The sequence below is a fragment of the Myotis nattereri genome (assembly GCF_964212035.1).
Source record: "Myotis nattereri genome assembly, chromosome: 14".
Classification (NCBI taxonomy): Eukaryota; Metazoa; Chordata; class Mammalia; order Chiroptera; family Vespertilionidae; genus Myotis; species Myotis nattereri.
In genome coordinates this window covers 55,784,913-55,806,921 of record NC_138089.1, presented here as the reverse complement: position 1 = coordinate 55,806,921, position 22,009 = coordinate 55,784,913, and the positions used below count along the sequence as shown (strand labels likewise).

The 22,009-nt window shown below is 46.7% G+C and overlaps 1 protein-coding gene across 1 annotated transcript in view; it reads left to right on the top strand.

The window, feature by feature from the left end:
• Positions 1-22,009, top strand: part of ULK4 (unc-51 like kinase 4) — a 246,189-nt gene that overhangs the window by 90,237 nt on the left and 133,943 nt on the right. Inside the window, exon 29 of the mRNA XM_081105862.1 lies at positions 5,896-5,988. Coding sequence (XP_080961988.1) covers positions 5,896-5,988 — 93 coding nt within the window. The remainder of the gene's footprint in view (positions 1-5,895; positions 5,989-22,009) is intronic.

Genomic DNA, 22,009 nt, shown 5'->3' with positions numbered 1-22,009 from the left:
TCTATCAGTCTTTCTACCCACATGTCTATTTCTCCATCCACTTATGTATCCATTTAACTACTGATATACTTAAATATCTATGCATTCATGCAAGACAGCAGTGTTATATAGAACTCATGTTACATAATATCACAAGACAGGAAAGGTATCAAAATATTGACTACTAACTTGATTTATACCCACTGTCATTTTATAAAATTTGGGAGTTGACTAAAGATATTACCTACTTCAAATTTTGGAGAAGACTCTACAGAAAATGCCTAAAAGAGTAAGCTATCTCCCCCTTTCTTATAGCGTCCAGGGGAATCCTTGGCCTTCCCCAAAGGCAGGGGTCACCTCCACACTTCGTTTGACAGCCTTCTCTCTCTCTAACCCACACATGTCCAGCTGCTCTTTAGGCCTCAGGTCCATCTTGATACACATTTGAGCACACTGCCTTCTTCATCATTCCCTGGCTCAGACACCTTTACATGTATAGGTTGTAGAAAGTAACTTTAGCAGCCCAAGTCAGTTTGGCCCAGTGGATAGAGCGTTGGCCTGCAGACTGAAGGGTTCTGGGATTGATTCTGGTCAAGGGCATGTATCTCGGTTGCAGGCTCCCGGCCCTGGTCAGGCATGTGGAAGGCAGCCAATCAATGTTTCTTTCCCTCTCCCTTCCAGTCTCTCTCAAAATCAATGGAAAAAATATCCTCAAACAAGGATTAAAAGAAAGAAACAAACAAAAAAACCCAAGCAAACAAAAGAAGAAAGTAACATTAACATACTTACCCAGCCACCCAAGATCCCCAGTGTTTTGCTTCTAGTCCACCATTTCATGTCAACACCTGCCTGCTCCCCTACGTTTTCTCCATCTCTGGTGAGGTTTACTGAGTGCTGCTTAGAAGTTCCTCAGAACTGCCTACTCCCAGACATCGTACTGGGAATATCTATCTATCTATCTATCTATCTATCTATCTATCTATCTATCAATCAATCAACTATCTATCATCATCAATCTATTATCTATCATCAATCTATTATCTAGGTATATGTGCTTATATAACACAACTTTATTGACTGTCTTGTAATCTGCTTACCCCTCTATTTATAAATGCGCTGGAAATCATTTAAACAACTCGCAATCCCTGATCATCTCGGCTTTCCCAGCGTTCCACTGTTGAAGAAATGGCTACGAAGACCATTTTCAGCGCTACATCTGTGGGTGCAGACTTACTCATTTTGTTGAATGTCCGGGGGTAGAGTCACTGTGTTAAAATTATGTACATGGTAAGTAAGGGCTTTTGAGTATGTTTTGGCAAATTATTTTCAACGATGACGGCCAGCTTGCGCGACCAGCATTCCTTTGTGAGATGATCCGTGTTACTCCTCCTTGTCAGCTGGACTCGCATTCATTCCTTCAGGTGTTAGTGAGCTGATCATTTCCGCTCCCCTGCTTTTTGGCCACTGATACTCTCCTTAGTTGGATTTTGTCCTCTCTTCTGGTGGGATGTTTATTGGTTTGCAATAATTCTTTTTAAAAAAAATATATATTTTATTGATTTTTTACAGAGAGGAAGGGAGAGAGATAGAGAGTTAGAAACATCGATGAGAGAGAAACATTGATCAGCTGCCTCCTGCACATCTACTGGGGATGTGCCCGCAACCCAGGTACATGCCCTTGACCGGAATCGAACCTGGGACCTTTCAGTCCGCAGGCCGACACTCTATCCACTGAGCCAAACCGGTTTCGGCAATAATTCTTTATATATTAAGAATATTAGCTCTTTATTTTACCAACATTCTGCAAAATTTTTTCCCCCTCTTTTGATTTCTTTATGGTAGTTTGTCATTTAGAAATATGTAGTATTTAAAAACTTGCCCTGAAAAAGCAGTAAATGTTGTTGTTGTTTTTATTCACTTCTCATTTGTTGTATGTCATAGAGGTCTTCTCACCCAAGAATAGGTGAATATTTACACATTGTAAATATTTACAGATTTACAAGTTTTTTGCTTAGGTTTTTTATTTATTGTGCACTTTTATAAGATATGGCCTGACCATTCTTTCCCACTCCCTTTCTAAGATTACTTTCTTGTCCAGTGTTGCCACCTTTCTTTCCTTTTCATTCATATCGTATTCTTGATCTCTCCCCACAGGTAATAATTATCGTGGTTTTGGCAAGTACTTTAGTTTTTTTATTTAGAATTTTATTGTATTTCCCCTAGAGTTTCTTGGATAACCTAGACTCACTCTTTCCCCCCAAATTCTCAGAGTCCACTCCATGGAGATGTGAAATGTGAGTCTGTGGCTTGATCCCAACAGAATGGATCCTTATGACATGATGCCTCTGCCCGACTCCTGGGCCCCCCTCCACTCAGCAAAATAGGCTCTTCTTTCCATGTGGCCAGTTCTGGGGCCAAATCCCCAGGACAGCTTCTCAGTAATTCTGTTACCCACATAGCCGGTGTCAGTTTTCTGTAGCCTACCTACCTGGGCGCTGGTTGCTCAGGTACTTGACAAGACAGGAAACAGTCCATCCCTTGGGTCCCTGAAGGTGACTTTCGGAAGTTTCCTCTCCGTCGGGGCAGCTGTGAATTTAGGGTGCAGGGCTTGTCCTGCCTGGGTTCCAGCGGTTTGGGACCTGGAAGGGCCCTGGTTTGGGAGGACCCTAAAGGTGGGAGAGGAGGGTCTGGGCCACTGTCTGGGCAGTGTGCTCCGATGTGGACGGTGATCTCACTCTGGCCGGGCCCATGCCCTTGGAATCCTCCTCCCCAGTGCCTGTCTGTCAGGTGGGCAGCTTCTGACTGGTCACCCTCCTGCGAAGCCCTTTCGGAGCCCTGGCTTATCATTGTTTTGTGTCTGTTTTTTCCCTGCCAAGTGGCATTCAGAAGAGTGCAAGGTCCAATTATTATCAGTTCAGCTGCTTTATCTTTCTTTGGAAGACACACTTAATAAATCACAGCATCGTTTTGGCTAGTTCTTGCTGCAAACCTCTCTTTGATTAAAATACATTCAAAATACTCAGTATTTCTATTCTGAACAAATGTGAATTTTACCCCTCATTTTCCAAGGGGAGAAAAACATAGCAATATTCTTTGCAAAAATTCTCATGAACAGGCTGGTATAGACTTCCTTCTTCCCTCCTGTTCCAAGGTTAGGTAACCTCACACAACCTCAACACATTTGTATTTCAGTCAATAATGTTTCCTCAGTGTTTTTTCTTTTAAAAAAAATATATTTTTATTGATTCCAGAGCAGAAGGGAGAGGGGGGAGAGAGATAGAAACATCATTGATGAGAGAGAATCATTGGTCGGCTGTCTTCTACACGCCCCCACACTGGGGATCGAGCCCCGCAACCCAGGCCTGTGCCCTGACCGGGAATCGAACAATAACCTCCTTGTTCACAGGTTGACACCTCAACCATTGAGCCACACTGGCCAGGCAGGGCTTTGTATTTTGTAAGACTATTCCAGAAAGGAAAAATGATTTCTCTCTAGTATGCTGAGTTGTTCCTTTTTTTTTAAAAAAAAGTTCAATTCAGGTGTCAAGTGCATTTTTATCACTTCTAAAAAAGTTTCTTTGATTTTTGTTTTATTCATGTGATAAAATGTATTGTTTTCCTAAATTTGACTGTTTGCATTTCTAAAATTAATCATGCTTGGTTGTGCTGTTTATTTAAACACATGGATCTCCTTTGGTTTCTTAATATTTTGTTTATGACTTTGTTACAAATGATCTGGTGTTTTGTCTTTCATCGGCCCTACATGGGCATAGCTTTTAATTGCCATAATTTAAAAATACTTTTTAAGAAGGCTTTCTAAAACATGGCTCTTCCCGCCCCCTAAGCAGAGCCTCCCCAGCTGAACACTTTCTTGGCCCGCTGCCCCGTTTTGAACATCGTGGCGTGTGCTGGGCCCCTGGGCCCCTGGAGGTACCGGCAGCGGTTTCCTCTGCGCCCGATGCCGTTTGCTGTTTGGAGTCCGGGTTTGCCCTCGGGGGTTTCCTGGGCTTTCCAGTCCTGGTTGTAGCTCTCAGGCTGCCTTTCTGTACCGGTCCCTCTCCTCCCGTTACTCGGCTCCTTTGTAATGGCTGTGGGCTTAGGGGCTGCTTAACTAGGCTTGTTATATAACAGTTTTCAACACGAGCGTGAACAGGCTGTGAGTAAGCTGGGGGCCCATTCTCTCCATGAGCAGCATCTGCTTCATGGCATGGTTTTTAAAGATACATTTTCGATTTTCTGGAGATAGTTAGCTGCCTCCAGTTGTTGGTGGTTCCAGATAGTTAAGTCATAGTTGATTGGTTAGTTAGTTTGTTCATCTGTATGTTCGTTCATCTGTCCGTCTGTCTGGCCATCCATCCATCCGTCCGTCCGTCCGTCCTTCCATCCGTCCATCCAACACTTAAGCATCTGCATGGAGCTGTACACGGGGCAGCTGAACCTAACTAGGTCGACACCGCATGTGAACCAGCCTCCGCCCAGCGAATAACATGGGCGCGCGGTCCCATCCTCGCTGTGGGAACTCTCGGTAACGAACTTCGGAGTTGATTCTGACAGTGATTTTCATTTCAGATGTTTAAGTTTTAATAAGAAGAACGCTGTGGGGAGAGTTAACACAGCAGCCGAGACTGCCGTCCTTCTCCAGGCCTGCGTGCAGGCGGCCCAGGGCTGGCATCTGAGAGCGTGACCTCGGGTGCTCCCAGTGGCCATGCACCTGCCGGGGCAGCCGGCGGTGCCCAGACTGTGCAGGGAGCATGGCTTATGGTGGACCCTGCTTTCCTTCGCGAGTCTGGGCTTTTGATACTCGTTAGACAGAGGTTCCCTCTGTGACCAGCCCCCAATGAAAACCGTGGTCACTGGGGACTCTGTTGGGCTTCCTTGGACAGAAACGTCTCACACACACACACACACACACACACACACACACACACGCACGCACACGCGCTGTATTTTTGCGGCTGGGGAGAGACTGCTCCGTGTCACCCCTCGTGGGGGCGGGAGAGCCCCAAGAGGTCTGTGCCCAGACCCCGCCTGCGCCTTTCCCTTCAGCTCAGCTGTGCGTCCTTGCTGCGCTGCTACACAGTAGCCCCTGCTGTCTGTGGTGTCCCCGTCCACACTGTCAGTTGCCCTTGGTCGACCAGGGTCTGAAAATATTAAAGGGAAAATTCCAGGGGTAAACAGTTGACAGGTTTTACGTTGCGTGCCGTCCTGAGCAGTGTGATGAAGTCTTGCACTGTCCCCGGGGATGCGAATCTCCCCTTGCCCAGCGCATCCCCTCTCTACGCGCTACTGCCTGTCTGTCACTTAGTGACCATTGGGTCTGCAGATGGACTGTCGCTGTGTCGCGGTGCCTGTGACACGCCACCCTTGTCTTAATGATGGCCCCAAAGAGTGTGAGTAGTGATGCTGGCAGTTGGATATGCCAGAGAGAAGCCATAGACTGTATATATGTATGTATAGGAAACAACCATAGTATATATAGGTTCAGTAGTGTTTGCCGCTTTAGGCTTCCTCAGGGGGTCTTGGAACATACCCGCCTTGAGTAAGGGGGCTCGTGTGCTAAATCTTCATCATGAATCTGACCGTATGGGCGTCTTGTGAGTCCCATAGCAAATCTCTGAGTGTGGAGGTCATCATGGGGACCCCCGGCACCGATCCCTAATGCTAAAGCTTCCTGCTCTATGCACAGCTCAATCCTAATGGCCCTAAGTGGATTGTCTCATTGAACTTCACACAACACTGGGGGGTGGTCAGTGTCATCGTCCTGTTGGCCAGCGCAGACCCTGTAGCTCATACTATTATTTCAGCATTTGTGCTTTGTCAGGTGTGTGCACCTTGCAGCCTCTTGTTTCTGTCGTGGAGAGAAGGGTTTCAGGGAGGACAACCACTGAGTGCTTCTCCCATCACCTGTCATTCCAGGTACGAGCACATCCTCACGGAGCCTGGCCCGGTCCCGGCCTATGCCCTGAAGCTGCTGGTGGCGATGACCGCGCACAGCCCCGCCTTCACCAGGTACGGACCCCAGGTCTTTCTCTCGCTTTGCATCTCCGAGACGCACTTACATGTTCTGCAAATGTTAAAGATGATGAGATTCTGCAAGTCCAACATTTGAGTTGCCAGAGTTGTCATTTTTCACGTTTTATGGTTTGTAATGTCTGTCACTTAGGCTGTTTGGGGTCTTGTCATCTTTTTATTCCCTATCGGGGTTGGCATCCTGTGGCATTTTTGATGCTTTAAAATTATAAATTCTTTAAAGAGAAAAAGCTGGCACATGTCCTCTTTAAAATGTCAGCGGTTGCCTCATAGTGCATTGAACGGTTTATTACCTCGCTGCGGTATTTGCAGACTGTTACTTCCCACCATTGTATGTAGTTGACACGCTTGTGGTAAGTAATGGGAGCTTTTGCCTTTATGGAAGGCCCTGCCACGTGGAATGATGCCATGCTTTTGGAACTAGTTCTAGGGTGATGGCAACAGCTTCCAGGCTCCTGAGAAGTTTGTTAGAAGGCACCCGGTCCACAGAGGAGAAGAGAAGGGAGGTCTCCTTGCTTTCAAGCAAGAAAAGTAGCTGTGGTTGCATCGGTGACCCAGGAGGGCTGCTGGGCTTAGGCCACCCGTCGGCGCGGTGACCGGCGGAGTGGCCAGTCGGTCTTCAGCCAAGGCACTCGGGCACAGTCCCAGCCAGCTGGTCTGCTCTCCTACCACAGAGAGTCCCGCGCAGTAGTGCACCCCGTCACTGCTGTCACCTGTGCACAAGAAAGGCTGTTTGTAGAGAGAATCCACCCTGGGGGAGTCTGACCCAAATAGCCTTCCCCAGGGCTGTGCCAATGCACTGGGCGCAGCATCAGGGACTCCCAGGGCTCCCAGGTGCTCTGGCCCTTGGGCCGTCTGCAGTGCTGGGCGGAGGCAGCCCTCAGGCCATTTGCTTCTGCCGTGAGCAGCCGCATTCATTTCCGAAGGGCAGCACACAACAGTGCCCTGTTCATTACCCCTGAGCCGCGGGCACACAGATTTCCACCTGGGGAATTCATTTTTTAAATGAGAAAAATGTTCAATTAATATTACAGCCATAGTACACAATTGCATGGAGCAGTTTGAAAGGGCAAGGTAAATTTTGAGTACAAAGATACCCGAAGAATTTTGTTAACTGAAATTAATTACTCCCTGACCTCCACTGAAGGCCACCTTCGCCGCGGCAGGTCTCTTTCTGATTCCCTGTCTGTCCCGGGGCCTTTCCTCCTGACGCTGGATGTTAATGTGGGAGTGGTCCCGGCTCAGTTTTGAGTGCGGCTCCAGCGATCAAGAGCAGAGCAGTTTCCAAACTGGTTTATTGATAGTCCTCACAGCATTGTGCGAGAGGTCCGGTTGTCTTTAAAAAAGTGGTTTATTTTAAAGTCAGGTTTTCAAGGTGTAGTTTACACAGAGTGAAAGTCACTCATTTTAGGAATACAAGTCTGTGCGTCCACAGCCACATACGGTTGTGCAGCCGCCACCACTCTAGAGATGAGTATTTCCGTCATCCCCAAATGTTCCCTCCTGCCCCTTGGGATGCTGGCTTATAAATTCCTTTTGGCTGGATAGGGATATGACCTGGTCGATTTTCGATGTCATGTTAATTTTTAAAATACATTTTTAAAGGGTTAATACATAACACAGTACAAATGTCAGTATTTGAAGGGTATACAGAGAAAAGCAAACTTTCACCTCGAGAGATGGCCACTCTTACCACCGTGTGTGTGAATTCTCCCGTAGAGATGAGCATGCTGCCTACACCATCTGCACCTCTTCAGACATACATAGCGGCTTTAGTGAGATGTAATTCACACACCTCTGCACCTCTTTCTAAGAGATACACAGTACTGCACTTTATGAATATCCAGCATTTATTTAGCGAGCCTCCTTTGTGTTCCATTTATGTGTTCCCTTCTTTTGGTATTACAAAACAAAGCTGTGAGTAATGCCATAGGTCATTCACCACGTGTGAACATGTATGTGTCTCGTAAATAATGAGAACTGGATTTGCTTCAACAAAGGATGGATAAGCCCACAATCCCCAGATTTGTCTGCACATTAGTTATCTTCTGGGGATCTTCTGGAAAGTGTAAGACTCAGGGCCCAGCCCAGGCCAATTAAATCGAACCTCTAGGGCTGGACACAGGCACCAGGCATGTTGAAGTTTCCCAGGTGATGCAATATAAAAGCAAGTTTGGGAACCGCTAGTCCGAGCTTCTGTGATTTTGAAAGGCGATGAATTGCCTCAGTCTAGGAGGTTAGTTCTCCCCACCAGCCGTGTAGGAAAGTGCCCGTTGGTGCCAAACCTTTATTAGATTAGTGTCTCTAGTGTCCATCATTGCCGTTCTGATAGATGGAAATGGTCCCTTGCTTTTTAATTTGTAGTTTTTATTGCATTGTGATCAGATCATATTTTTGTTATGTTTCTAATTTTTATTATTATTTGTGGTCAGTTTTTATGAATGTCCTATGTTTAATTGTTTATTTTAACCCAAAGTTAGGCCTAACCTTGAAAAGAGTATCACCCACCCACATTTTGGGAAGTGTGTACAATGGTAACCCATGACAGTTCCCTCAGTGACTTAGGGGCAGGGGTTTTAGGCAAAATGCTTGTTTGTAAGTGTATATTAAGAGTGGAATTCCTTTATTGTTATGGGCAAATCTATTTCTAGTACTATAAAAGTAACCATGAACCTTTTGTTATAAATGTAACTCATTTATTGGATTCTTCAGCGTTGTGTTCTTTGAAGGATTTTCATCTTAATTTAACATTAAGAGTTCAGAGTGCCAAGTAACTGTTAGAACATTAAACCATCCTACGTCAAGTGCAGCATTTACTATCTTACCGGGTTTATTCTTATAGGATTCTTAGTGGATAAAGAAGTCTTCAAAAGTGTAGTCATAGTACAGATGAGAATTTACTGTCCCCCTTAAATAAGGAACAAGAGGATCAAATCTGCATTGTACCTGACAGGGATTTTCTTAAAAAACACCATGGCCCTGGTGACTCTAGCCTATTATTGGGTTTAGAGCAGAAAGGTAAATTGCTTACCACATTGGTCCAATTTTACTGTCAGAAGGAATGTGGTAAACTCCCCTGAGCACTGCCCTTTTCTCTCTGCTTAATTTTACAGTAGGTTGCACCGAACCGTTGCTTGAGGAGAGAACAGTGCCCTGGTAGCTTGTTTCCATTAAGAGGTAATTCGTTTTGGCAAATCTTCCTTAGCAAACAAATTAAATTTTAACTTCTTGAGTTCGTTTGGAGCAAAATATACCTCTCTTCCTGAACTGCAAAAAAACAAAAATGTTTATGCTCTTATCTAAGAATTATCATTTTAATTGACTTGAAAAAATGTTGGAGCTGTTTGTTTTATGGCAAGATTCACAAGTGTCTTTTAAAAGAATGAAATTTCAGGGATCTCTTAAATGGAGCCCATGTGAACCCAAGGTGTAACCTTCAATGAAAAATACTTCTGCCCTTACAGGCTGCAACCGACTTCTCTCATTGGTTTTGTATTCATTTTTTTGGCCATCCATTCATCCATCCATCCAACCAACCAACATCTAGCTAATCAGCAAGTACTGAGTGAACAAACCAGGATAAGTGATAATTAAGATAAAGTTCTCACCTTTAAGGTACTTATAGTTTCGTGGAGAAGAGAGACTTATCTATAGACTTTTATGAAACAACTAGGGGCCCAGTGCATGAATTCATGCAGCTTGAAAGGAACTGTGGGCTGCGAGGCTGCGGTGGGCACAGGGGTGCGTCTTGGCCCATCCTCTGCGCTCCTGCCCGGCCCCTCCTGCCGTGGCCCCAGTCCCTTTTCTGCTGGCCTGCCCTGCTCCTGCCGCTGTGGCTCCCACCCGCTGACGGCGCAGGTCCCATTTGCCCCTCAGGAGCAGGGGAGGTGGAGAAGCCCTCAGGGTCGATCTGGGCTGCATCCACTGCTCGCACCTGCTGATGGCGCTGAGCATTCGGGGCCGACAGCAGGTGCAAGTGCCTGGCAGGACCGCGGCTCTTGGGAGCAAAGAATTTTCAGTAACCACCAGAGGCTTGCCCCGATGACAGCGACTGGCACCCCACCTTGGTCTGGCGCCCCCGCTCACCTGCTCCCACATCCCGCTGCGGCTGACACCCGCCATGTTCCGTGCTCTGCCGCTTGCTGCCGACGCCCATCATGTTCCACGCGCGCCCCCTGGTAGTCGGCGCATGTCATAGTGACCAGTTGTTCGGATGTTCCACCGTTCAGTCTATTTGCAGAGTAGGGGTTTATATATATATAGATGTAATGACTTCCAAGGCACAGTCATGGTCAGAGGTTATGGGAGAACCTAAAAGACCTAACCCAACTAGCTGTATGATCTTGGCCACATTGCTGAACCTCTCTGTACCCAAGTTCCCTCAGCTAGAGAATGGTTACAGAAAATCCTGTAAAACCATTCCCCCTTTCCCTCAGCCTCCCTTCTTTTCTTCCTTTTCATTCTGAGGAGAGGAAGGAATATTGAAGGAAGAATTCTAGATGAGATAACCCCTTTGACAGAAGATAGAAATGTTTGATGATGCAGATTGAAACCGGAACTCCACACCCTACACAGTAATGGGAGAAATATTTTCAATAAGAAAAAGACGGTGGTATTTGTCTGACATTGGATGGCAGTTGTGGGAGCCATCAGAAAACACCCCGGGCACAGGGGGCTTCCATTTGCGTTTTATTTTCAGTTTACATAGTTTAATAAAATTAGGTTTTGCCGTATTCTGATAGGTTCTGGTTGACACTTTCTAGACCGATAAAAGGAAAAGCCCAAATCACTGGAACTGTCTTCCGTTGCTAAACTAGCCAGTTCGGTGCTTTTTCCTTCAATGAGCTGAATTTCCACAGGTATTTCCTCTGATGGAATCTCGATGAGTGAAATAGCTTTAATAAAGTGAAATTTTGTTAAAATTAGAATGAATTGATTTCTCCAGAGATAATTTGCTGCTTCGCCAGGTGGCTGTGGAATTTAAAAAGCCTCATATGAGAAGCAAGCCAATCCCTGTGTCCCTGAGGGTTCCATTGTTATTCCTGGGCCACTGTGACGCGGCTTCCCCACTCATCCTCTCCCCGCACTCGCAGAATCAGAGGCAGGGTTTCTCCAGCAGCACCGAGCCTCTGAGCACCCGTCCTTACCTTCTCTTTCCTCCTGGATGGACGTCGTCCACGGTTACTGTCTTGGCCACTTGTTCAAACTGGGTACATTTCTGCACTTTTCACTAAAGTAGAGTCATTTCAGGGGATAAAGCAAGTGTAAAAGATTTCAAATACTGAGCACATCTTGAGCTCCTTTCATTATCCTGCAAATCAGAAACTTTCTTTGTTTAATTTTGTTTTTTGTTTTCCCTTCTCTCTGCCTTGATTTAGGATTATAGTGCTGCTGCACACTTGTTCAACACGTAATATTGGGACTTAAATACTGCTTAAGCAGAATTTGGAAATTAAATTAAAATTGTCCCAATTGTCACTCTTGCTGAGGTCTTTGTGCACTTCCACTGAGATTGAGCATAAAATTTTGTTTTACTCTGGGAAGTTTAGCATTTTATTTTATTTTCCAATAGTTCCACCATTAGCGATTGTTAACTGTCTTTGAAAACTCAGTAAAATTGCATCTTTCATCCTAAAAGAAGAGTTTAGACTTGGCTGTACATATATTACCAGAGGACCGGTGCACATTTTGTGCCCCGGTGGGGTCCCTCAGCCTGGCCTGCGCCCTCTCACAATCTGGGACCCTTCAGGGGATGTCGGACTGACGGTTTCAGCCTGATCCCCACAAGCCAGGCAGGGATCGGGCCGACACTGGCAGTCCAACATCCCCCGAGGGATGTAGTAGTGCACGAAGCGGCAGGTGGCCGGCGCCCTGCCACTCCCGCTCATTCTGGTCCTGCTGTGCCTGCTGCTGTCGCCTGCGCTTCATAGCGCTGCTGCGGAGGCAGGAGAGGCTCATGCCACTGCAGCTGTGCTTGCCAGCTGTGAGCCAGGCATCTGGCGCCTGTTGGTCAGCTGAGCAGCACTCCCTCTGTGGGAATGCACTGACCACCAGGGGGCAGCCCCTGTGTTCAGTGTCTGCCCCCTGGTGGTCAGTGTGCATCATAGCGATCGGTCGTTCGGTCGCTTAGCCTTCTTGTCTGGTACTAGAAATCCAGAGCCTATAAGTGAATTGGAACAGTGCCGTGTTTTTCTTGTAAAGGATTTTTGGTTTGTGACCCTGTTGAGTTTGCGTTCACTGGACTCTAGGCAGGATGGTTATTTCAACAAGGTGATTTTTTCTCATTGTTTTCTTTTAACGCAGATGCGAGTTCATGGTCGCATGACCACTTAGCAGCCATTTCTGGGTCAGGAGTGGATGGTTTCAGATTACTATTTGGGCCTGACATTTTCAAGGAAACCACTTAGAGTTGTTGTATACCTTTACAAATGGTGGTTCTCCAGTTATGTGTTGCAGATTGATGTTAATCTGAGTAGGGATTCAGTAAGACTTTTTGTGTTTTCAAGGCATCCTTAGGTCTGTAGACTTTCCCGTGTCATCTGAAGCAGAGATTGGCTAACTCTGGCCCACTTGGTCAACTAGCTTGCAACCTGATTTTGCGTGGCCTGTCCAGTAAGAGTGGTGTTTATGTTCTTAAGGAACGTAAACTTATAAACAGACGGATCTGAGACAGAGGCCTTGTTTCTGACAAAGCCTGAAGTGTTTACTGTCTAGCCCTTTTTAGAAAATGTTTCCTGACCCATGACCTAAGGGAATAGAACCTTTTTTCTTTATTCATGTGAAGACAGAAATTTTAGAATTTTTGAGCTGTATGGGACTTTGGAGATCCTGGGTGTAGGCTTTTGAATTATTCAGGTTGGGAGGTCAAAGATCAGGAAACACCTGCCTTTGAAGAGATATTTTACTGTAGACTCCTAGATCCCAGGAGGAGGAGGCATAGCATGCCCCAGGGAGCCCAGGGAGGAAGCCCCAGGGGCGGGCCGGAGGCAGAGGAAGTGAGAGGAAATGCGCAAGAGCCTTTATTGTAGTTTACAAATGAAGGAGTGGATGGGCGTGGTAAGCTGGTTGAGGGTTAGCTAGTTGGAGGAATTTCTCTGGGCTCTGGAGGGCATGGGCTGGTCCCTAGCCTGGAGGTGGTCAGGGCAAGGAATAGTGACCTGGAGTGTAAAGCAGGTGGTTGTGGGGGTTGGAGCGGGGGAAGATGCATTCCTTCTGGAGTTAGCAATACAGAACGGAAGGGTGTGATCAGTACCCTGGACCCTATCTCCATTTTAAACTCGAGGACATGAAGGTCCTCAAGGGAATTTGTGCTCCAAACCCCAGGGTCAGTTCAAAGCAACAAGACTTGGGATCCAGACCTCCTTCTGGTGCCTTGTGCTTTGCCCCTCCCTGCACAGCCACCTTTTTAAGGCAACTCGGCTGGTATCACAGTACACTTTGAAGCTGAACTGTTTTCAGTGTCATGGTGTTGCGTCTACTTCTAGGAGTGGTCCCGTTCCTCCACACAGTCATCTTCAGCCTCGTGGCTCCGATAGCAGCCAGCCCATAATTCTCCTTGGCTTCCCTCTGCTCCCATCGTTAGCGTCTGACACCTGTTCCTCTGATTTTCATCACCGTGGCAGCTCCTGGTACAGTTCTGATCAGAAAGACAATCCAGGTTCCTGGTTCAGTTCAACCTCTTCCTTCCCTCGTCCTCCTAGGTTTTGAACCCTCCTCTGCTCATGATGTAAGTCACCCTCACAGGGCAGAAATCCCTGCTCATTGTGCCGATCAGGGCATAGCTCTACAGTAATTCGGCTACGTGTTTGCAGAAGCACTCCCAGAGTGAGTGTTAACTTAATTTTCCCATCCTACCCCCAAATTCTGTCCCTGATAGAATTATGGAAGGGCACCAACCTAAGACCTTAGGAGTTTGATCCAAGGCATTCCATTTTTCTTAACCTTATTTGTGATTGTTTGAATCTGTTGTTGACCTTTATCCTGTTTACGGTGATAGACATTTCCCCTGAAGTCAGGGTGACCTGGTGGACGTTTCATTGCCTGTCCTTACTCTCCGGCTTCAGGTGGGTTCGCTGAGACTGTTCATCTCTCTCATTAGAAAGAAGTTAATCTTTTGAATCCGTATTCCCACGCCAGCCCTGTGTGTTGGAGGCGGGTCAGTCTAGTTTCCCTCCTGTGACCTGCGTGGACTTAGCGACAGCTTTCCTCAGGGAGTGGCGCCAGGCCTGGCAGAGTCCCTTTGTCAGTGGAGCCACTCACTACACGACGTGTCGGAAACCAGCGTTTATTTGAATCTTTGCACTGAGCGGCCCTGGTATTTCGGGCTGCAGTCAGCAGCAACTCACAGCTCCTCCCTTCTGTGTTTAAAAGGAGCTCGGAGATCATTGTTTTAACGGGATGCTACCTTCCATTCCCCTGAGCATGTTTCTTTACTTGCCCACAAGAAAAGGCGTCTGCTGCTTTTCTCTTCTTCAGAGTCAGTTTCCACCGTGGAATCCTGGAACTTGAGAGCACATCAGCTCGGATAGTTTTCTACCTGCAAGAAAAGTTAATATTAGTCACTCCCTCAGCGAGTCACTCCACTAATCGTTCCGTTCACCCCGGTGTACAGACAGACAGGGGCCCGATTTTCAGGAGCGGATGATGGCACGGGGGATAGACAGTACGCCAGGAAACCGCTGAGAAACCGCAGTTCCAGCCAGCGAGGAGCGCCCCAGAGGACAGAGCAGCTGAGTGAGCGAGTGGAGGGTGAGGGGCCGGGTCAGCTGCTTCGGAGAGGCTGGCCGGAGCTTCTCGGGGAAGGGCACACCCAAGGGTGACGTGGGGGAGTTGGCTGCCTGTGTCAGTGCAGCTTCCTTATTAGAGGAACAGGCCGCTGGCATCCAGGGACGCTCAGAGGCAGGGGATGATGGCAGTGCCACATGCTGCTGAGGGTGTCGGGAAGGGGAGGACGGAGAATGAACCATTACAGTCGGCGGGAAAGCTTGGGTAGGGGTTCTTCCCCTGCCACATGGCGGCAGAAGCCTCTGGGAGTTCATTGGGGATGGAATGGTGAGGTGGACACCCGGAAGATCGATAATTCCAGGGCGAGTTTGCTATAAAGGGCAGCTGAAAAATAGGGAGACAGCAGGCCAGAGGAGTGTTTTTTTGCTTGTTTATGGGATGAGGGGTATTTTAGTGACATTTCGTCGATGAGAATGATTTAGCACAGAGGCTGGTGGGCCGAATCCTGACCACCTGTTTTGGTAAATAAAATATTACCGGAACACGGCCGCACTGATTCGTTCATTTATCTTCTGCGGCTGCTTTTGTGTTCACACGATTGAGCAGTTTTGAAAGAGACCATGTGGCCTGCAAAGCCAGATGTATTTACTTCTGGCAGGTTACTGGAAAAGCTTCCCCGACCCTTGACCTTGCAGGATGGGTAACTGATGGAGAAAGGGGGATGTCCGCACCCCCTGGTGGTTCCCTCCTGCAATATTCCCCCCAGGGGAAGTGTAAGAGTGCACTGCCACGCTGAGGGAGGGCCATTGAGCTGGGGAGTTGGGATGCTTGAAAGTGAGATTTGGGAAGTGGTGGTGCAGTTAGTCACAAAGCTATCTAGAAACTGGGCACCTGAGGGTGGGGTGAGAAAAGACTTTGAAAGTGTTAAGGCAATGAATTAAATTCTTACTTGGGTAATTGGAAATTACCTATTTTTTTTAAAATATATTTTATTGATTTTTTACAGAGAGGAAGGGAGAGAGACAGAGAGTTAGAAACATCGATGAGAGAGAAACATCGATCAGCCGCCTCCTGCACATCTCCCACTGGGGATGTGCCCGCAACCCAGGTACATGCCCCTGACCGGAATCGAACCCGGGACCCTTCAGTCTGCAGGCCGACACTCTATCCACTGAGCCAAACCGGTTTCGGCGGAAATTACCTATTTTTATAATATTTATAGAAACAGTTAGTGACCTGGTGCATGGATTTGTGCACATTGAAAGGAAATTAATTAGAAAGTGGCCAGCAGGGTGGGATTGGGTGAGAGGGGCCGGACATGCCCTGGAGCCAACCTCCCTCGGTCCCTCCCCTGCCAGCCGCACTTGGGATGGCACCATGGCTTCAAAAGCATCTGCAGAGTGAGCCTAGTGACCTAGTCCCTCCGGCAGGTGGGGTCCCGTGGCCTGACCTGTGGGGATCAGGCTGTGCGAGAGGGCATTCTGCAAAGTTGCTACCGTACAGGGTGTAGAACGCAAACCCAAGTGTATGGTAAACCAGATTCAGGGCTGACAGTGCCCCAGCAACAACATAACCCACGGCCAAAGGTGGAATGGCGCGGCTCTGCGAGGAATCGGGCTCCCTCCTCTCTGGTTTCCCGGTGCGTCACTCGAGAACCACCGCTGCCAAGTCACTACGGCAGCTCCTGTGTTGAGCGTCTGCCCTGGTGGTCAGTGCATGTCATAGCGGCCGGTTGGATGGTGGGAAGGACACTTAGCATATTAGCCTTTCATATATATAGATAGGTAGGTACTAGCACCCTACTAATGCCTTGTTATTTCCATATTTCTATTTGGAGCTTGTCATTCATTACTGTCCTTTGTTTCCTATTTTAAGATAATAGACAGTAAAAATGGTTAAGTATTGTGATTATCGTGGTTATTGTTTTAGCAGGTTCCTCTTTTTACAGTTGCCTTTTAAAAACTGATTAAGACATTTTCCTGTGGAAAATGTTACATTTTCCCTAATAAATCATTTAAGTATGTTCAGAATTATGATTTATGTTTAGCTCTTTGGGACAGAGGTACTCACTTGTTTGGATCCCCCAGTTCTCTCTGGAACCCTCTGCGAGGTGGGTTCTAGCCTGGTCCTCCAGGCTTCAGGGACGGGGTTTATGAGTTAGGGTTGTATATATCATTGGTGCATTCCTATGTGTTCTGCTTGGACTCCTGCTTAAAGTGGGTGTCATCCAGTTCCTTGCTACCTGTGTACCTAGAATGGTGGTGGAATCTCAGGTCTTCCATGCTGCTGGCCATACTTTACCACCTGCTCATTACTTGCTGAGACCTGTACTTTGGCACATCGTTTGGACCTGTGACTCTGCATGTCTTTCCCAGTGAAGCTTGCCAGAGCCCTGGAGGGGTGGGCCGTGGATGCGGCCCACAGGTCTCTGGCCATGTCCTCTTCACGCTTCACAGTCAAGAGCCCCAAGCTTCCCAGGCCACTAGACAGAGCTAGAGACTATTCTACAAAACCTGTGGCCATTGTGGAGGTGGCGTGATAGCGTTGTAAAACCAGCAGTGCTCAAGTCCCATAGTGATTTTACTGCAGGAGGTGTAGCCTGGGCCATCAGGATGGGAATTCAAGGTCAAGGTTGCAATTCCTGACCATTTAAACATTGGGCATTAGAGCCAGCAAAGCCATCAGCTCATGGCATCCTAACCGTAGACATAATAATCAAAGTCTCTTGATTTGATCTGTACCTTCTAAAGTCTGAAAGAATCAATCCCTTGATAATATTTGGCAAGTTTTAGCATCACAGTTCTGTTGCAATGTTTACACTTTCTTTTGGTGGTTTACCAGGGTAATTTACCATTTTAGAATCAGCAATGGGCTGCAGACGTTTGCTGCTGTTTATCTACTCTTGATAAAGTCGTGCATTGCCTGTAAACAGTTTGCATACACCTGTCACTGTCAGTCAACTCTGGAACAAGTGAAGCCCAACAGAATGGAATGTAACATGTGGCCTAAGGCACAGACTCCCCGTTCGTTTCTCACATCTCCCCAAGTCCTCCATTTCAATGTCAAGTCCTCTGATTTTATGTGCAGACAGCTATTGGTCAGACTATATTGCAGTGTTTGCTATACAGACAGGGCCTTTGTCGAATAATTAAAGAGCACGAGAGCTGTCAGACTAAACAGTGGTCTGAGTTTCAAATGTTCTGTGACTTCCTGGGCACACCATTACCATCTCCAACATGTGTTATCACTTAGCGGTCTCTGCCATCACGTGTTACAGAGGGAAGAACCCAGGCAGGGAAGTGGGCCAGCCGGGGTTCTTCAGTGAGGTCATGCTCCGAGACACCTTGCACCCTCAGAATGCACCATCACGTGCTTGTCTGCCTTCTGCGTGGAGTCACAAATAGAGCACAACCCAGCTGTTTGCAAAGCACACACCATGGTCAGCTTTGGGGGACCGACTTCTTCAAGTATCCTGACATTCTAAAGTAGGATAGGCCCAAAGGGAGCAGGGACAAAGGAATGAAAAGGCCATTTCTCACGATAAACACGAAAAAGCATCACCTTTATTAGTAATACAAGAAAGTTCCATTAAAATAATACAAGTATCAAAGGAAAGTTAAAACACTGTTTTAATAGAATCGATTGGGGTCACATTGGTTAACAGCATTGCATACATTCCGGGGTGCAGCTTTAAATACCGCATCGGCAGACCTCATTGTGTGCTCACCACCCGGAGCCTAGTGTCCGGTCACCACATGGCTCAGGTTTTGGATCGCACTTGCTGAGAGCCCAGGGGAACGTGCACTTTCATAAATTAGCACATCTTTGGTGACAAGCAGGCTCTCAGTATGTAGTAAACCTCAAATATTCGCTGATTCTACTTCTTTGAATATATCCTAAGACGATAGTAAAAGATACGCACAAATATTCACGTACAAGAATGTTCATTAAGACATTTAAAACACAGTAATAGTAAAGACAGCTAGAGTATGTCTTCACGGAGGGCTTTCTGTGGCCGCAGAGTGCGGGCTGCTTCCCCTTCACAGCCTGATGTCCCCGCCTCACCATCGCGGAGGGAAGCAGGCGGTGCTGTTGTGTCTGAAGGAAGCACGGAGCTAGGACCAGTGACGAGTTGAGCGTGTTAGGAGTGCGATCCTTTCACCACTACGTTCGTTTGCTTTCTAAGGAACTAATGAAAAATGGAGAACAAGGGTCCATCAAGAGGACTAGTTAAAAACATTGTAGGCTAGAAAACTATGCCAGTGTAAGGGCTCATATTTGAGATGACTATGTAATGACACAGGAAAGATTTTTAATAAACCCAACGTCTGTATTATGATCTGAACTTTTCCTCCCACCCCCTCTCCTGACACTGTGCCTCTAACAGGCTCTGAAATTAGGCAGATTCCAGGTCTAATCCCAGATCCATCCTGGGTTTAGTGAGTGACGCCGCGTGCTAACCTCCCCAGAGAAAGCTTTGGGAAAGGGACTTCACCTTGAAGGGTCATTAGACAGCAAATGACCCTTGAAGGGCAAGGCTGTCCGAGTGACATGGAGGACATGCACAAATGGTGGCTAAAGATGAGAGTGACCTATATGAATAGAGAAAAAAAAATGAGAGTGAATAGGAAAAAAAGACAAGGAAATATTACGTCAAAACTTAATGATTTTCTTATAGTATTTTTCCTTGTAATGCTTTTCCATTTTTTCAAACATAACACTCTATAAAATATATTTTATGCTTCGGTATTTCTACATTTGATATAAATTATTTTATGTAAGTAGTTATAGAAAGTCATTATGATTTTTAATAATTATTTTCTATAATTAGGAAGACATCAGTTCATTAAGTACACACACACAGCCTGGTGGGGTTTTTTTTTATTATATTTTTATTTCTTTCAGAGAGAAAGGGAGAGGGAGAGACAGACAGACACATCAATGATGAGAGAATCATTGATCGGCTGCCTCCTGCATGCCCGCTCCTGGGGATCAAGGCTGCAACCTGGGCATGTGCCCCGACTGGGAATCGAAGCTGTGACTTCCTGTCCATAGATCGACGCTCAACCACTGAGCCACGCCGTTTGGGCAGCCTGGTGGTTCTTACCAGACATTAACATTAGTGACAATCCACAACCCACTGGCTAACAAGAGTGTGGGTGCCATGCAGGAACAGTTCCCCGAAAGCCCTTGACAGCCAGGCCTTTCAGATACCTTGTAGCATGTGGAGGTAGGAGAGGGCAGGGACGTGTGTAAATGAGCAGCCCAGCTCTTCCGTCTCACCTGCCGCACTTTCTGTGTTAGGAGCGTTTTGTGGCCTCGGTTCATGCATCACCACAGGCCTGGCTGGGCATCTGTCGAGGAAATGGGTAGAAAAGCATTTTGCAAAGTTGCTAATGTAACATGCAATTCTTTTATTTCCATCTAAAATCTCCTTTCTGTGGGAAAAACACTTGCTTTTCACTCAATCATAGTTTCTCTTACTGAAATATCTTGTTCATGCTACTTTAGGCAAGGGGAGGCTTTCATACATCGGGGGTGCATTCTGGAGTAGCCTCATTTTCTAACTTAATTCTAAGACCTCATCTTTACAACTTGGATTATTTTTGTATATGTTTTTTGCTCACTGGGTGTAAACTTCCTCAGGGAAGAAGTATAACGCCTGCCCATAAGGAGGATTCTATAGATCTTTGTAAAATAACCAGATCTAACAATTCTATGTGCTAACGCTGCTAAAACTCTCAACCCTGCCTCCCTCCTTGTTTGTGTGAAAAATAATTTTTGTATCTGTGTACCTTTACTGGGGAAACTTCTGCATTTCTCTGCAAGAGAATTAGCCAACATTGCAGGCAAGGCAGACATTTCAAAGAGAAATGTTACCAATATCATTGCTTTCAGGGTAGACATAATATCATGCTATAGCGAAGCATTATGAAACCATTTCTGTGTGAAGCTGATTCACTGAGCCAATAATTTGAAATTCAGCTGATGTGAGAGATTTTTTTATTTAAAAATGACTGTTGGTCTGCCAGACTGGCCAATTATGTAAGTCACAAGAAATGGAAGCGCTTTGTTTTCCACCTAGCGCTCCGTTAGGGACAAATACAAACTCTAAATCCCCTAAGCAGCGTTTTGGGGAAATTTTTTTATAAGTCCAGCATCTATTTTGGGTTTCTACATAGTTGCCCAGAGGCAGCTAATTTAAAGAAACTAATATGAGTTGTTTTTTAAAAAGGAGGGGGTGTCCTGGCCAGGTGCCTCGGTTAGTTGGAGTATAGTCCCATGCACCAAAAGGTTGCGGGTTTGATTCCTTGTCAGAGCATAAGCCTAGGTTGCCGGGTCAATCCCCAGCCAGGGTACCCCCCCCCCTCTCTCTCTCTCTCTCTCTCTCTCTCTCTCTCTCTCTCTCCCCCTCCCCCCTTCCTTTTCCTCTTCCTCTCCCTCTCCCTCCCTTCCTCTCTTCCTCAAATCAATAAACATACCCTCCTTCGAGGATTTTTAAAAAAGGAGGTGGGATAAGATGGAATTGGGGTGGAGGAAAAGTTCAGGCTTGTGGTGGCAGAATTCCAAGATGGCCTTTAAGATCCCCACACCTTCTCCCCGATATCTAGTCAATAGTCATTTAGTGCAGCTGTGAAGGGTTATTGGAGATGTACTGAAGAGAAAAAGCCCCCCACATGCACACCAAACCAAACCAAACCAAACCAAACAAACAACAAAATAACCCACGCGGTAAAGTAGTCCCAGGAAATACGTTTGAGAAGACTGTATATTTCAGTGTCCTGTTCTGGAGCCACTTGGACACAGAGTGCGGAGGTGGCTAAATAAAGGAAGAAAAATGTGCTGTATTGCAGGTAATATCTTCACAGTCCTTTTAAGATTAGGGAACATTTTAAGATCCCTATTTTGTTTGTTTCGGGTTAAAAAAATTTTCAGGTACATCTCTCTACTTCCCGTCCTCCAGGCTCGTCATAAACCACAGACATTTCATTCTTTTCGAACTTAGGCTGTAACAGGCTCTTCCTGCTGATTTAAACACATGGTGGCAATGCAACAGAGCCCTAAAGTAAGATAGCGTTTGCGTCGTGCTTCTCCAGGCTGCGGTGACGATGGAAGACTTGCTGCCCGAGTCACTCCTGGAGAGTCGGCCACGCCAGCTTTCTCTCAAGGCGAGCCTGGTCCGCCCTGTCTGCAGAGGCCTGACCCCGAGCGGCCCCAGCGTCCAGTCAGGGGAGGAGAGAGCTGAGCTTGAGCACTGCAGGCAGGAGCCACTCGT